This window comes from Hordeum vulgare, chromosome 2H (genome assembly GCF_904849725.1).
Source record: "Hordeum vulgare subsp. vulgare chromosome 2H, MorexV3_pseudomolecules_assembly, whole genome shotgun sequence".
Classification (NCBI taxonomy): Eukaryota; Viridiplantae; Streptophyta; class Magnoliopsida; order Poales; family Poaceae; genus Hordeum; species Hordeum vulgare.
Window position 1 is genome coordinate 342,954,236 of NC_058519.1, and position 15,032 is coordinate 342,969,267.

A 15,032-nucleotide genomic window follows, 5' to 3' on the forward strand; every position below is an offset into this window, starting at 1 on the left:
AGCGCGACCCAGCTAGGCACCCCTCGTCCAGTCTGCCCCGCGAGGACCTCGATCGTGGCCTCGAGGAGCGACCTCGCGAAGGGGGCTTTGCGTGGCTCCTGAAGACGCATGCTGACACTCGCCTCGTGAGGAGGGATCCCTCGCGAGGATCTTGCCCACGAAGTCCGATGGTGGGCCGAGTCAGACCAAGGCATGCGTCGCGTCTTGGGCCCGAGGCAAACAGGCCTGGGTACCCCAGTCCCACGGGCCCGACAACATCTCAATGGTGTAGATACCAAGGAACTCTGACAGACTGATCAGGCTTGAAAGTTTTGGAGGAAGGCCAGCAGACTTGTCACAGCTCACTGGTGAAAGCGGGTGAACCCATCTCGTAAGGTAAGCTTCCCCGTATCTCTGTCGCAGGCTCATTAACGTATGTCCTGACACGGTCGTTGGATTGACGGTGCACCTCCCGACGCCGCTCGATCATGGAGCGAGCATCCTCCCTTCGTCGGTCCTGTAGGACTCGTTGATGGTCTGGTCATTGCCGCAAGCCCGACGACATCATGGAGATCTCGTCCCGCGTGTTGGCCTGGTGGCTTTATCACTGCTGTTGTGGAGGTGATTGCACCGTGGGTGCTCCGCCAATGTTGCGCCTGCGGGTAGGTTTTTTGGCGTCATGTGGTGCACTTGCGAGGGCCCCGCTTGCCCTTGCTTGTCCTTGTTCGCGAAGATGAGGAGGATCTGAATGGTTGTTCTCCAGTCTTCTATATTTTCCGACGCGAGAGGGAAATCCAACAATGGTTGGGCTTGTGCCAAGGCCTCAGCTAATGTCTTCGGCATGGCGTGGCGCGAAGCGTGGGTGGCACTCTTACTTCTCACGGAGTCCTATTTTCACTAGTGGGATGGCGATGAGCTTGGCCCTGTGCATCCTCGGAATGACGCGCAGGGTTTGTCAGCACGCCATCTGGGGCCGTTGCCTCCCCGAGGATGCTTGTTGCAGCAGTCCTGCGATCAGTGGCGGAATTTTGTGAAGCCTGGGCAAATATCAAGCCTTTTGTTTGAGAATCATACGTGCATGGATGTTGTCCGGGTAAACCAAAACGCACCGTAGAATTTACCTACTGTTTATCATGTATGTAAGCGGTCTCACAGCCATCGAGCCTGGGCAAGTGCCCGGGGTGGCCGGACGCTGGCTCCGCCACTGCCTGCGATGGAGGCTGTGTGTGCTTTGCCGTCACCACCGCCGTTGCGTTGCCCTTGGATTTCGCCGGGGCGTCCTTGGACATCACAACAACAGGGTCAGGGTCGCGGCTCGTGGTGCTCCGGACGGCGTTGGTGTGGTGGTTGCGCTCGCCAGTGCGCTGGGAGAGGTGTTTGACCCTGCCTCCGTCTCCCGTAGCCGTTGGCGTGAGCAACGTGGACGTGGACTAGGCGGTCAACGTTGTACCCTTGGCTTTCTTAGGTGCCATGGGTGATGGTGTCGATGGTGAAGTAGATGCGCAAAAAGCTGGTTCAGGTTCGTGCACACGATTCCCCTGATTGGCGCGCTAAAGATGTAGGGGTACGGCAATCTATGGGACTGACCAAGGGCCCCTTTGCTGTTCAACTGTGGGAATCGTCATGCACAAAGAGCGGAACCAGCGATCAGCATGCAAGGGTTTAGACAGGTTCGAGCCATCACGAGGTGCAATAACCTATGTCGTGTGCTTTGTGGATTATTTGTGTGGATGTCCATATTATAGGAGTGCTACTTGCGGGTAAGGTGATTGGAAAGCGCGTCTACTAGTGCAAATGGGCAGGCGACCTTGTAAAGGTAGTCATGGATATCTTCTTATTGGTTAAAGGGTTACCGCAATGGCTAAATGATAACCACACAGGGTAAACAGTGGCGACAACAGTGATCAAACTGCTGACGTATGCTACAGTGCTAAATACCTAACGCTGACGGGTTAGGGCAACACATTATATACGTCATGAGGTGTCAAGCTGGGGACCTCTGTCGGCAAGGAATGCCTCTTCTATGCCGTTGGCCCATCTACCTTTTATTCCTTAGTCATGCCATCGGGGCAGGTGACAATAAAGTTGTTTCTCTAGCGACACGTGCCCCGATAGGTCTCATCAAACTACCTGCGCGCTTGACACCTGGTCGACAAGTGATCGTTGTGCCGATGAGGTGGAGCGGTGGGCAAGTAGTGGGCAGCATGTTGGTTTGAGGCTTGTCGGGCATCCGCCTGCCGGCAAGCAGCTTGGAGCTTGCCGGTGTCTTGTGGTTTGGTCCTGAGTCATGCGCGGGTATATTACCTCCTGATTTTGTTTACGCTGTTGATGATTTCGATCCCGGTGTCTTGTGGTTTGGTTCTGAGTCATGCGCGAGTATATTACTTCCTGATTTTGTTTACGTGGTTGATCCGGATTCCGATAACACCAAAGGAACAAATGAATTAAGTTGCAATCAAAACTACCCAGCAAGGTATGACTTTTTCCATTGAGAGTTTTATATTGTTATTATGTTCATGTTTACGGTCAGGCTTGCAGAAATCCTTTCTTGATTCTTACTTTACCACGGAGGTTGTCTATAAGGATTCAGAAGACGACGATTTGCTTCAATTGCACTTGGAAGCAGCAGCTGGGAGCATGGAAACCATTGTAAGAACATAAAGTTATAGTATAGGAAGATGGAAGGAGGTCTGAATCTTCTCATTTCAATTCCACATTTTGTTAGCTGCTATCTTACCATCAGTTACAATTACAATTACAAGCTACCTCTGCTGACAACAATCAAAGGAATAAATGAGTAGATTCGAAACCAACATAAAGAAAAAATAAACGACAAGATACAGAGGCGCTGGTAAGCAGCTCACAAGCCTTAGACGCACCAAGCTAAAAAAAAGGAGCGACAGGAAGAAGCATAGCTCAGAGATGGAGAGGTCCTCAGCACGAGCAAAACATCAAGGAAGGAGAATGCTGGCTCTAGATCAACACGTCTAATAATGAGGAAGAGCATGCCGTCATCTAAACACCGGAAGCCCTGACACGACACATCCACCCAGCTTAAATGTCAAAGAAGGCCCATGCCTCCTTGCCTGGCCCGAAAGGCGCCGCACCGTTGACAAGAGGAGCAGTTCTCCCTTCATTGTTTCATCTTTTATATTTTATACACTTATTGGTACTCATTTCTGATGTTCTTCTGGTGGTTTAAATGTCCTAGGTTCTTATAGAACAGGATTGGCAGGGGATTTAGAAATATTCAGCAACAGTACAAAACTGGAGACTCATTATGAAAGAGGATTTAAAGCATCTCAAGATCAAACTGAAGGACAAATTTACAGAAGAATTCCAACAGTGGATTGACCGGAACTTTTATCTTATCTATAGATTTGATCCCAAAAACAGGAATTGGTTAATTTTCTTTGTTGTTCTTTCTAGGACCTTTTGTTTTCTTATCTTTACTTTCGTTTCCCCCTTTATCATACTTTTTATATATGATGAAAATTACCTTAGAACAATTGTTCTACGGTGGGAGGCTTAAAAAAATACCCCCTTCGTCCCAAAATAACTGTCTCAAGCTTAGTACAACTTTATACTAAGCTAATACAAAGTTAAGATACTTATTTTGAGACGGAGGGAGTATAGTTTATAAGAGGTAAGCTTTCCAAAACTGAAAAGGTAAAGCGTTGTTTTGTCTGTCAAAAGCTGGCTCTTGTGTTCACCAGAAAATATATCCACATTCCGATTGGTACTCGCTTATTTAGGATAGCTCAGTATATTACAACTTACAAGCACGATGGTAACATATTTCCTGTACATGGCATTTGCTTCCCAATGGAGGATTGCCATTTGGATGTACAAAGTGTATGTTCATAGAATGGTTGAAGTACAAAGGAAGGCTAAAAACATTCCTGGAGATATCTCCGAAGTCTCAGCAAGAACAAACTAGAACTAGTGTTTCGAACTAGTGGCAGAGGGAGGGAGGGAGGGAGAGAGGGGGCTGCACTGTATGGTCAAGTGTGCAAACTGCAAGACCAAGTTAGATGTGTGCAATCGATAGTAGGTCATCACTTCTTACCGAATCCAAATATGGATTTGATAGCATTGATGGCGTTCTCATTGATAAACGATTCATCGTACTTGTTTAGCAGGGTGGCGAACTCCTCCGAGTTCCTCAAGTTTGCTAAATCCGGGTCGGTGCGAATCCTCTTCAGGAAATCAAGATAAAAGATCACTAACTATGAATCTTAGACCCTTTTACTCTTGTAAAGCAGATAGTGCCTAGTTACCTTGAAGTCTTCATAGCCTGCTTTCATGGCTTCTTCAAGTGCAGAAAGGCCAGCTTGTATCTGCACAAAAGAACATCCATATGTGTGTATTGAGCGGCAGACCTGCAGTTTTGCTGTTCATATTGAAACAAGTAGGAGGCGAACCCGGTCGAGCTTCGAATAACAGCACGCGACATTGTAGCTGGCTACGGAAGCTTCATCAATCTCTGGTTTTGACCCCAGCACCGACTCGAACTTCTCTAATGCCTCCTCGTATTTTCCATCCCTGAAAGTTTTTTTTCCAGAACAAGTCAACAGAGTTTTCAAATTGAAGAAATCTGATTGCATCATAAAGTATGTATCACCGACTTGTACAGCTTTAGCCCCATGCGAAGGTCATCTTCTCTTTGGATCTTCTGCTCCATCTTCTTCTGGTAATTTTGCATCTGCACCCAACATTTGAGATCGACAAGCGCACCACAAACATGAGTAATCTACAGATCTCTAGGAGCAGAAGAAAAATATGTTGAGTCAAACTTGATATCCGGATGGATGTCGGCAAGCAGGAAATGCTACAACAGCTAGCAGTAGAAAATATCTCAGTGTAGTCGGCAGCACTGGCGTTGCTTACTAGTTAGAGCATCTTCAACAACACTGGCGTTGCTTACTAGTTAGAGCATCTTCAACAAACGCGTGCAACGCGTGGTGCACAAAACATGAGTTTACAGCACGCAGACAGCAAATTTTAGGCAAGCGCTCCCTCCAACGGCCGCCACAAAAATTTACGCGCGCGGCACTTCAACAGACGCGCAAAATTTCAGCGCTTTGCAACATGCATTTTTGACCAAGCATAGACAATTCAGACGATACATAGCATATTTTTAAAATGATACATTTTTAAGTGAAGAATGGGTGAAATTGAAGTGTTTCTTTTTTTCCTCTAGGCATTGTGCCATCACGGCGACGGGGTGGGCGGCCGGCGGCCGGGCGGCGACGGGGCAGGCGGGGACGGGGCGGGCGGCCGGCGGCGATTGGGGCGGTGCGAGCGACGAGGAGCAGGGCGGCGGCCACTGGATCGGGAGACTTCCGCGGGCCTAATCAGAATAAGTCCCAATAAGCTCCTATTAGAGAGTCTTATTTGATAAGTCCCAAATAACCATAATAAGTCTCAATAAATCCCTTGTGTTTGATTTAGGTGGGACTTATAGGAACTTTTTTAAGTCCCAAAATCAATAAGTCCCTGGAAACAAACACCCTCCTGTACTGCACGCCTCGGACCGCCTTTCTCGCGCGTACGGTGCGTACGTCGTGTGTCCTCCTCTCCTCGCGTGTACGTGTTTCATTAGTGTGTGTTACTCGACCAGATAGTATGTTCCTCTTAGTAGTACGGAGCATAGTCAGAAGTCCAGACTAACAATTGGCGTTAGAGCCACATGTTATTCCGAAGCATATGGCCAAAAACAGCGTCGGCGGTGACCCCTCCCGAACCGCTGAGCAGATCGCGGGTGAGGAGGCACGTGCAGCGGACGCGCTCGCGCTGCGAGGCAGGCCGGGAGGTGAGCTGGGTGCGCCACGCTTCGTGTGCGACGTGGGCATGTCCAGTACCTCCTTCCCTCCCCTCACGCGAACTAACTATCCAAGTTGATCGCTTCTGATGAAAGTCATCATGGAGGCGCGACATATGTGGAAAGCCGTGGAAACTAGCGATGTCGAGTTCGAGGAGGACCGGCTGGCGATGGAAGCGATCCTGCGCTCCGTCCCACCAGAGATGGTGCTCACCCTTGGCGCCAAGAAGACGGCCAAGGAAGCATGCGAGATGGGACACCATCAAGACTCTGCGCATCGGCGTAGAGAACGAGGCCCAGACCTTGCGCCTCCAGTACGAGGAGATCCGGTTCAAGGCCGGTGAACAAGTCGACGACTTTGCATTGCGGCTGCAAGGTCTCGTCAACGAGCTCGCAACGTTCGGAGGTCACATCGATAACAAGATGGTGGTTCTCAAGTTTCTCTGCGTCGTCCTCAGGCAGTACAAGCAACTGGCCTCGTGCATCAAGAGCTTGGTGGATCTCTCTATCATGACGATCGAGGAGCTGGTAGGGCGGCTCAAGGTCGTCGAGGAGCGCGGCGACGAAGCCGACTACCGCGCTGGCGGTGAATTACTGCTCACCGGGGACGGCGGGGAGCAGCGGGACACGGGCCTTCAGCAACGCGGCCGCAACGGCTCTTCCGGCAGTGGGGGAGGCGCCCCCACGGGAAGCAGAGCTCACGACAGAGGCGGAGGCTGCGCCCAGAGAGGCGGCGGCAACAGCGATCGCAAGCCTGGCCAGGGTTGAGCTGGGCCAGGCTCTGGCAGCGGTGGCAAGTGCCACTACTGCACCAGAACGGGTCATTGGGTTCGGGGATGCCGCACGAGGATAGCCAAAGAGAAAGCCGTGGCAGAGGTAGACCTCGTGCAGGCAGACGTGGACGGTGGGCCGGCAATGATGCTGGCAAGGGTCGAGCCCATGCAGGAAAGCACGACCGTGACAACCACCCATTCTGTGCAAGAGACACGGAGCCCGTCCACGGGAACCATCCCTTCAGTGATAGGTCACACCTCGACAATGACGTTCTCGGGGCCTGTCGACTGGGAGGCGATGAAGGTCCGGGTGTGGGGGAGCCTGGTAGGAACAGCTAGGGTTCTACCGGGTCTAGGGCGGAGGTTGTAGGGGATGAAACGGGGTTGGCGAGGGCTGAAGCGCAGCGGCCGGCTGCGGGGCGTCATTGCGCGCGAGAGGGAAGCGGTAGCGGTGGTAGGCGGCGGCGCAGCTAGGGTTCCGGCTCCTCTAGGAGCCGGGCAATAGAGTTATGACTATATTGCTTAATTCCAAAAGAGTTGTTTACATCGGTTTATATAATCTCACGGCTGATTAAGATAACTTAGAAACTAAGATAACTAAGATAACTTGGGCTAAGCCCGTAACTAATCCTGCCCATTGAGCCTCCTCCTTTGGTACGTAGTACCGGTCATAACAGAGCCACACCCCGGCAACTGCGTCCTCGACTGCCTCGAGACCCGACAAGCCCGTGCAGGATGGCGCGGCAATGGCGCATCTGGCGGACCGTGCTCCGGCCATGATGATGGCGACCATCGAGTCCGTGCAGGAGCGCACGATGACTCAGGTCACCCACACCCCGACGACGGGTTGTTCGGGGTCTACTGCGTTGGCAGGAGATGGCTCCTCAGCAACGACATGTGTGTGCGGCTTCATCTTCCTCAACAAAGAGAGAGTCGTGACCACACTCACGCTTGCATGCGGCGAGCAGAGTGAGGGTTGGTTCCTCGACACCAGCGCCACGAACCACATGACTGGTCCGGTCGACGCGTTCGCGGAACTGGACCACTCAATCACTAGGAAGGTGCGGTTCGCGGATGGATCTGTGGTGGTCATCCACGGGCACGGGACCGTCGTCTTTGCCAACAAAGGGGTGATCATAGGGTGTCCACGGACGTCTACTTCATCTCGGCGCTCAAGAGCAGCGTCGTGAGTGTTGGACAGCTCGACGAGGGTTGGTTCGACATCGGCATCCGGCTCGGTTTGCTCACCATGCACGACCAGCAGAAGATGATGCTCATTGATGTAACCAGATCCCCAAATCACCTCTACAAATTCTTCTCTAAACCCGTGCATCATGTGTGCCTTGCCGTGGGTCGTGTCTCCGACGCGTGGCGTTGGCATGCCCGGCTAGGACACCAGCACTTTGACGGGTTACGGAAGATGGTGCGAGGCAACCTTATCCGCGGGCTACCTCACATCGAGCATGCCAAAGCTGTGCGATGCATGTCTTGCCCGGAAGCAGCGGCGCCTGCCATTTCCTGAGAAGGCCCGCTAACGGGCATAGAAACCCCTGGAGCTGGTTCACGGGGACCTCTGCGGCCCAATCACCCCGGCAACGCCAGGAGGGCGTCGCTACATCCTGTTGCTTGTCAACAACTACAACAGGTTCATGTGGGTGCTGCTCCTCGCCTCCAAGGACGAGGCAGAGCGAGCCATAGTCAAGCAGCAAGCGGCAGTAGAGGTCGAGTGTGGCCACAAACTGCAAGCACTGCGACGAGTTCACATCGGCCACGTTCTACAAGCACTGCAACGACAAGGGGGTGCAACGCCATCTCACAGCCCCCTACTCGCTGCAGTAGAACAACGTTGTCGAGGGGAAGAACCAGACGGTGCTCGGGATGGCACGCTGCATGCTCAAGGCAAAGCAGGCGTCCAGCACGTATTGGGGGGAGGCCGTGCTCACGGCCGTCTTCATCCTCAACCGCTCCTTCACAAGGAGCGTCGACGGCAAGACGCCTTACGAGGCGTGGTATGGGAGGAAGCCCGACGTACGATTCCTCCGCACCTTTGGCTGCGTCGGGCACGTCAAGACGACGCCCCACAGCTAAAGAAGCTCGACAATCGGAGCACCCCAATGGTGTTCATGGGCTACGAGATGGGCTCCAAGGCGTACAAGATGTACGACCCCGTCTTGAATCGTGTGCATGTTTCGCACGATGTCATCTTCGACGAAGACGCACGATGGATTTGGCGTCGGGGGAGGCTCCGGCAAGCAGTTCCTTCATCGTGGAGTACCCGATGTACTCTACAACCCCGTGAAGCCCGGGAGGTGTGGACCCGGGAACCGCAATAACGAGAACACCGTCCCCGGGTACGGCATTCCCGGACACCCCGCCGTCAAGCAAGGTGGTTCCCGGAAGCCAGTTCGCAACCCCGCCAACGGCGAGGTCGGAGTTGTTCGACGCCGACGACAGCGTTGGCGCCCCACACAGGTTTCGGCGCATGTCGGATCTTCTCGGCGAGCCTGAGGCAATGCCGCAGCATCCCGAGAACAAGGACGATAATGACGACGACGTCCTGCATATGATGGTCGGCGAGGAGCCGACCATGTTCGCGGAGGTCGAGCAAGAGGATTGCTGGCATTGCGCGATGCTGGACGAGTTGGCGTCGATCAATGACAACGCCACTTGGACACTCACCACACTACCCGCAGGGCACCGAGCCATCGGGCTCAAGTGGGTGTTCAAGCTGAAGAAGGATGAGCACGACGCTATTGTCAAGCACATGGCGCGCCTCGTCGCAAAGGGCTACGTGCAGCGCGAGGGGGTGGACTTCGAGGAAGTCTTCGCTCCGGTGGCAAGGATGGAGTTTGTGCGGCTCATCCATGTCGTGGCTGCTCACCGCGGATGGCAGGTACACCACATGGACGTCAAGTCGGCGTTCCTAAAAGGCGACTTTAACGAGGAGGTGTACGTCTCCCAGCCATGAGGGTTCATTGCCAAGAACCATGAGCAAGGCGTGTATCGGCTACACAAGGCCCTATACGGTCTCCGTCAAGCCCCAAGGGCGTGGAACACCAAGTTTGATGCAAGTCTCACATCCCTTGGGTTCTCATGCAGTGCTTCTAAGTACGACATGTACTCGCGTGGCACTGAGAACATACTGCTCATCATCGGCATCTACGTCGACGACCTGGTAATCGCTGGGGCAGAGCCCGAAGAGGTTCAACATTTCAAGGAGGAAATGAAGCGGCTCCTCAGCATGAGCGACCTTGGGCTGCTTCGGTACTACCTCGGGCTGGAGGTAAACTAGGAGCGTGCACGACGATCACTCAGGCGGCCTACGCCACCTAGCTGCTCGAGCAAGCAGGCATGGCGGACTGCCACCCCGTGCGGTACCCGATGGAGCCACGGTGCAAGCTGGGCAAGGAGAGCAAGGAGAAGCCGGTGACGCTACTTTCTATCGAAGCATCATCGACAGCCTGAGGTATCTTGTGCACACCCGATCGGACATCTCGTTCGCCATTGGGTTCCTGAGTAGGTTCATGGAGGCTCCCGCCAGCGATCATCTCGTGGCGGTCAAACACCAGCTCCGGTACATCGCAGGCACGATCACGCACGGATGCGTGCATCACCGTGGCGACAGCAACAAGCTGGTCGGCTTGGACTCCAGGAAGAGCACCTCTGGCATATTGTTCTTGCTCGGGAACAGTCCCGTCAGCTGGCAATCGGTAAGGCAGAAGGTTGTCGCGACTTCTTCATGCGAGACGGGATACATCGCGGCAGCTATAGCGGCATGTCAGGGAATTTGGTTGGCTCGCCTCCTCGGCAAGATGCTAAACCAAGACACCGCCCCTACGCTCATCTTTGTTGACAACAAGTCAGCGATTTCCCTCTGCAAGAACCCAGTGCTTCACGACCGCAACAAGCACATCAATCTCCGCTATCACTTCATATGTGACTGCGTCGAGAAAGGCATGGTGGTCGTGGAGTTCATCCGAACTGGTGAGCAGAAGGCGGACATCCTGACCAAGTCACTTGGTCCCGTCCGGTTTCAGGAGCTGCGCGACAAGGTCGACATCATCGACATCAAGCTCCTTCGACAAGGTTGAGGAGGAGGATGTTGAGTCAAACTTGGTCTCCGGATGCATGTCGGCAAGGAGCAAATGCTACAACAGCTAGCAGTAGAAAATATCTCAGTGTAGTCGGCAGCACTGGCGTTGCTTACTAGTTAAGGTAAGAGATCTACTTGTAGAATGCTATACGGTAACTAGTAGCAGGTTCTAGTCTAGGACAGCTAGTTATGTGCAAGTGCATGCATCAGTGGATATTTTTGCTTAGAGCATCTCCAACAGCTGCGCTTTGCACTGCGTCCAAAAAATGCGCTTGCCGCGCGCGCTTCGGCTGGTTTAACGTGGGGTTAGGCGCATGCTCCAGCAGCCGCGCTATAATGCAGCGCGCGCGCCGCTCCAGCAGTGTCCAAAAATGCAGCGCGCGCAAACCATTTTTTAAATAGATTGCATTCAAATAAAAAGCATACAAAGTTATTTTACATAGATTGCAACTTGATAGGTAGTTCGAAAACATAGATAGATAATTCGGTGCTAGATAGTTCGAAAACATAAAAACTAATCCCAGTCGCTCCAATCATCTGCACCATCATCATCGTCGTTGGTGTCGTCAGAGGTTGACAGCCAGATGTCGAACCAACGCTCGTCTTCTTCAGTGAAGGAGCTCCCGCCTGCATTGACGAGGTCGGCCTGCGCACTCGCCAATGCCTTCCGCCGACGCCTGTCCAACCGCTCCTCGCCGCGCCGGCGCGTGTCCTCCTCGCGGCGCCTTGCCCAATAACTCTGCTCGTAGGCGACATCCTCCGGGTGGCGCCGGCGCCACTCCGCCATGACCCGCTCGTCCTCCTGGGCGACGAGGAGGCGGCGCTGCCGCGTAGTGTGCTCCGCACGGTCTTGTGCGGAGTTTACACGAGGCGGCGGGGCGACGTCTAACGCCTGCTGGAGCGTGTAGACGTCCTGGAAGTTCATTTGGCGGCGCGGCCTGCCTAGGCGCCACGCCGCCGCGTCGAACGCGCGGGCGGCCTCGTGCGCCGTGTCGTACATGCCGAGGCTAAGCCGGAGATCGCCGGAGCGTATCTCGGCGTAGAACCCGCCGTTGGGGCGCTCGCGGACGCCGCGGTAGCCGGACGCAGAACGGCGGCGCGGCGACATGGTGGCGCGTCGGGGGCGTGGTGCTGGAGCGGTGGCGGCGCGCTGGAGCGGCGGTGGCACGAGAGGCAGAGGGAGAGAGAGAGTGGAGCGGTGGCGGCGCGAGGGAGCGGCAGAGCTGCGCTTTTATAGACGCGCGCGAAGTGGCGCGGCAAAAATGACGCGCGAGCTGCCGCCTTTTCGCGCGCGCGCAACCGGTTACCGCGCGCGCTGTTTTTCCACCGCCGCTGGAGCGCGCCATTCCGTCCCGCGCGCGCTAAAATGGCGGTTTACCGCGCGCGCCCCTTTTCACGCATCTGTTGGAGATGCTCTTAGGTCGGTTCGGCAGTCCTATATAAGGAGCTGCACTCTCCCGTTGTAAATTATTCCACTCCATCAACGCAAGAAGCAAGCTAGCTTCCTTAGTAGTACAGAGCATCGACCCCCACGACATCTGCACTGTTCGAGGCTTTTCTCAACATGTTTGCCACGGCTTCGGGCCTTCGCACAAACTTCGCCAAGTGCTCCGCCACGCCCATCTGCTGCACCGACGAGCACGTCAACACGATCGTGGCCGAGATGTCCTGCCCAATCGCCCAGTTCCTGGTGAGGTACCTCGGCCTCCCGCTATCCATCCGCAAGCCGTCCACATCGGACCTGATGCCGCTCGTCGAGCGATTGGAGAAGAAGCTCTCTATACTTGGCTCGGTTCCATCCTCTCTCTTGAGGACCGCCTCGCCCTATGTTGGCATGTCCTATCCCCATGCATATCCATATCCTAGTCGCCATTGCCGTATACAAGATCATCCTCACACGTGTGAACCAGATGATGTTTCTTGTGGGTTGGGCGCAAGAACACGCGAGGTGGACAGTGTCGCGTGAACTAGGACCGCATGTGCCGCCCCGCTTTCCTCGAAGACATGGGGATCCGTGACCTACAGCGCACTGGTGTCGCGCTACGCGCGCGGTGGCTATGGCTCCACTGCACCAACACGTTGCGCCCCTAGAGCCAGCTTCACCTCCCACACGACCCCGTGGCCTTACAGATATTCCGCGCCTCCACTTCCTCGGAGGTACGAGATGGGCGGACTTGCAAATTCTGGATCGACCCCTGGCTTGATGGCAAGGCCATCTCAGAGCTCGCACCGCTTGTATACGCGTTGGTCCCTAAACGCAGCCGTCCGGACCAAATAGTGGAGAGCGGCTACCTGGACGCACTTGGGTGCTCGATATTACTGGCCCCCTGGCCCCCCGGCCTTTGTGCAGTACGTTGAACTCCAGTGCGGTACAAAACTCTTGAGGCTGGCCCGGACGAGATGCGCTGGAGGTGGACGGGGTTCGGCATCTACTCGGCCAAATCCTGTTATCTGGCCCTCTTCCACGGCTCTACGCTCGATGCGTCTTGCAAGTTAACATGGAAGACCTGCCCCCCTACGCATCAAGGTTTTCACGTGGCTTGCCTTGCAGGATCGTTGTTGGACGGCGGACCGTCTCGCTCGACGTGGGCTACCACACAACGACAGGTGTGCACTCTGCGACCAGGCTACCGAAGACATACATCACCTCTTCGTTGCTTGTCCGTTCTTGCGACACGTATGGCACGAGGTCCTCTCATGGTGTCGCTCGATTGCTACGATCCCGAACACGGACACACCGTTCGCGGAATGGTGGACCACTGCATGTTCCACATCCCCTAACGCCCACTCCATCATCGCACTCACTGCATGGGCGATCTGAAAGCATAGGAACGATTGTATCTTCGATCACCTTTAGCCATCCACCGCGGGAGAGATAGAACCCTTTTGATATATTGGGGACGAGCAGCCCCTACCTCTCACTACTCCGGTTCTTTGGACCCGCGCCGGCCTGTGTACGCGTGTGTAACCGAAAACTATACTTTTTCACCTCTCCTATCAATGCAATGATAGGTAATCTTTGCGTATTCGCGAAAAAGAAGAAGTAGTACAGAGCATATCAGCTCATAGTATGCCCATGTGTCCTCCTCTGCTCGTGGGTACGTGTTTCACTAGTGTGTGTTACTCAACCAGATAGTTGTTCCTCTTAGTAGTACAGAGCATAGTCAGAAGTCCAGGCTAACAAAAAAAGAGAGTAAAGTATGATCCTATTACTTACCTGAATCTCTCTGAGTTTAGTGCTGACGTTTCCCGTGTTCCTTTCAGCCCTGATGACCTCCTTGTCCGAGAGCTCAGCAACACCATCCCATTTCCCTGGACTCGGTTAATGTTATAAGTCAAATTCTGAACTGATGAATTCACCATCGTATCTGTCATGTAAAGACTCACAATGAAGCAGGTAAATACAGTACTAACTGTTCTTACCAAATTTCTTCTGCATCTTCATGTAGAGAGGGCCAACTCTCTGACGGATGCAGTACATGGTCTGGCCGTACCCTGCCGCCGGCCAGATTTCCTCTCCAAAGACGGCACTGTGAATTTGCCATCGGTTAGCAACACGGAAGAAATCTTGATCTGGCGGTCATTCTGAAATTGTTGTGGGTTGGCTGGTGTGAGAGGATCATCTAAGCGGACTGACCTGGTGGCGATAACCTTGTCACCGACGGTGAACTTGCCGGTCTGCTCGGCGGAGGAGCCGGGGAAGATGGCCTCGATGTAGGTGCCGCCGTCGCGGCCCTTGGCGAACTTGAGCCCGTATGGCTTCAGGATCTCCACCTCGTACTCCTCGTACGGCTCTTGGCCTCCATCCCCGTCCCCACCGCCGGACTTGGGTTCTGCCTGTGCCGATGAAGACGCGCAGACTACGACGCAGCTCCTCGCCGTATCCCGAAGCTTCAAGCAGCAGCTGTGACCAAGAAACTGCGTCGTCGCCGTCCGCAAATTGCTGCCGTTAGTTCTTGGGAGGCAGGGCGGGAAGGACAGAAGCGGCTGGTTGGTGATCTGGTGGGCGAGAGCCATTTCAGCTAGCTAGCTAGCTGGTAGCTTTGAGCTCTCTGTTCCTCTGCGAATTGAATCTTTGCGGTGAGGAGTTGGAAGCCGGGAGGAGGAGACGACGGTTCTGTGGCTCATCTTTGGCTGTGAGGCGTGGCGCCAAGAGGACTTGGGTGTGAGAACTGAGATGGATCGAGGCCACACACACAGTGCCGAGATTTTCTTCTGCGACACCCGTCGCAAGATTTTCTTATGCGACACCCACGCATTTGGAATTCTTTTCTGCTACTAGTAAGCTTACATGTGCAATGTACATCTTTATTATAAACACATACTCTTTTTATTTTTAAATATAAGTCTTTTTAGAGATGTA

General features: G+C 54.0%; 1 protein-coding gene across 1 annotated transcript; it reads right to left on the reverse strand.

Moving 5' to 3' along the window:
* Nucleotides 1-3,687: 3,687 nt before the first annotated feature.
* LOC123426225 (protein MET1, chloroplastic) lies at nt 3,688-14,829 on the reverse strand. The gene is made up of 7 exons (XM_045110012.1): nt 14,307-14,829; nt 14,093-14,199; nt 13,887-13,981; nt 4,608-4,684; nt 4,404-4,524; nt 4,260-4,319; nt 3,688-4,178 (listed from the first exon to the last, which is right to left on the reverse strand). The coding sequence occupies exons 1-7, from the start codon at nt 14,684-14,686 to the stop codon at nt 4,038-4,040; spliced, it is 981 nt and encodes a 326-aa protein (XP_044965947.1). The 5' UTR covers nt 14,687-14,829; the 3' UTR covers nt 3,688-4,037.
* Nucleotides 14,830-15,032: the final 203 nt, after the last annotated feature.

Coding starts and splice junctions, on each gene's coding strand:
- LOC123426225 (XM_045110012.1), bottom strand. CDS start 14,686: ATGGCTCTCGCCCACCAGATCACCAACCAGCCGCTTCTGTCCTTCCCG. Junction 14,200..14,306: donor GACAAGGTTATCGCCACCAG/GTCAGTCCGCTT, acceptor GCAAATTCACAG/TGCCGTCTTTGGAGAGGAAA. Junction 4,525..4,607: donor ATGGGGCTAAAGCTGTACAA/GTCGGTGATACA, acceptor AAAAACTTTCAG/GGATGGAAAATACGAGGAGG.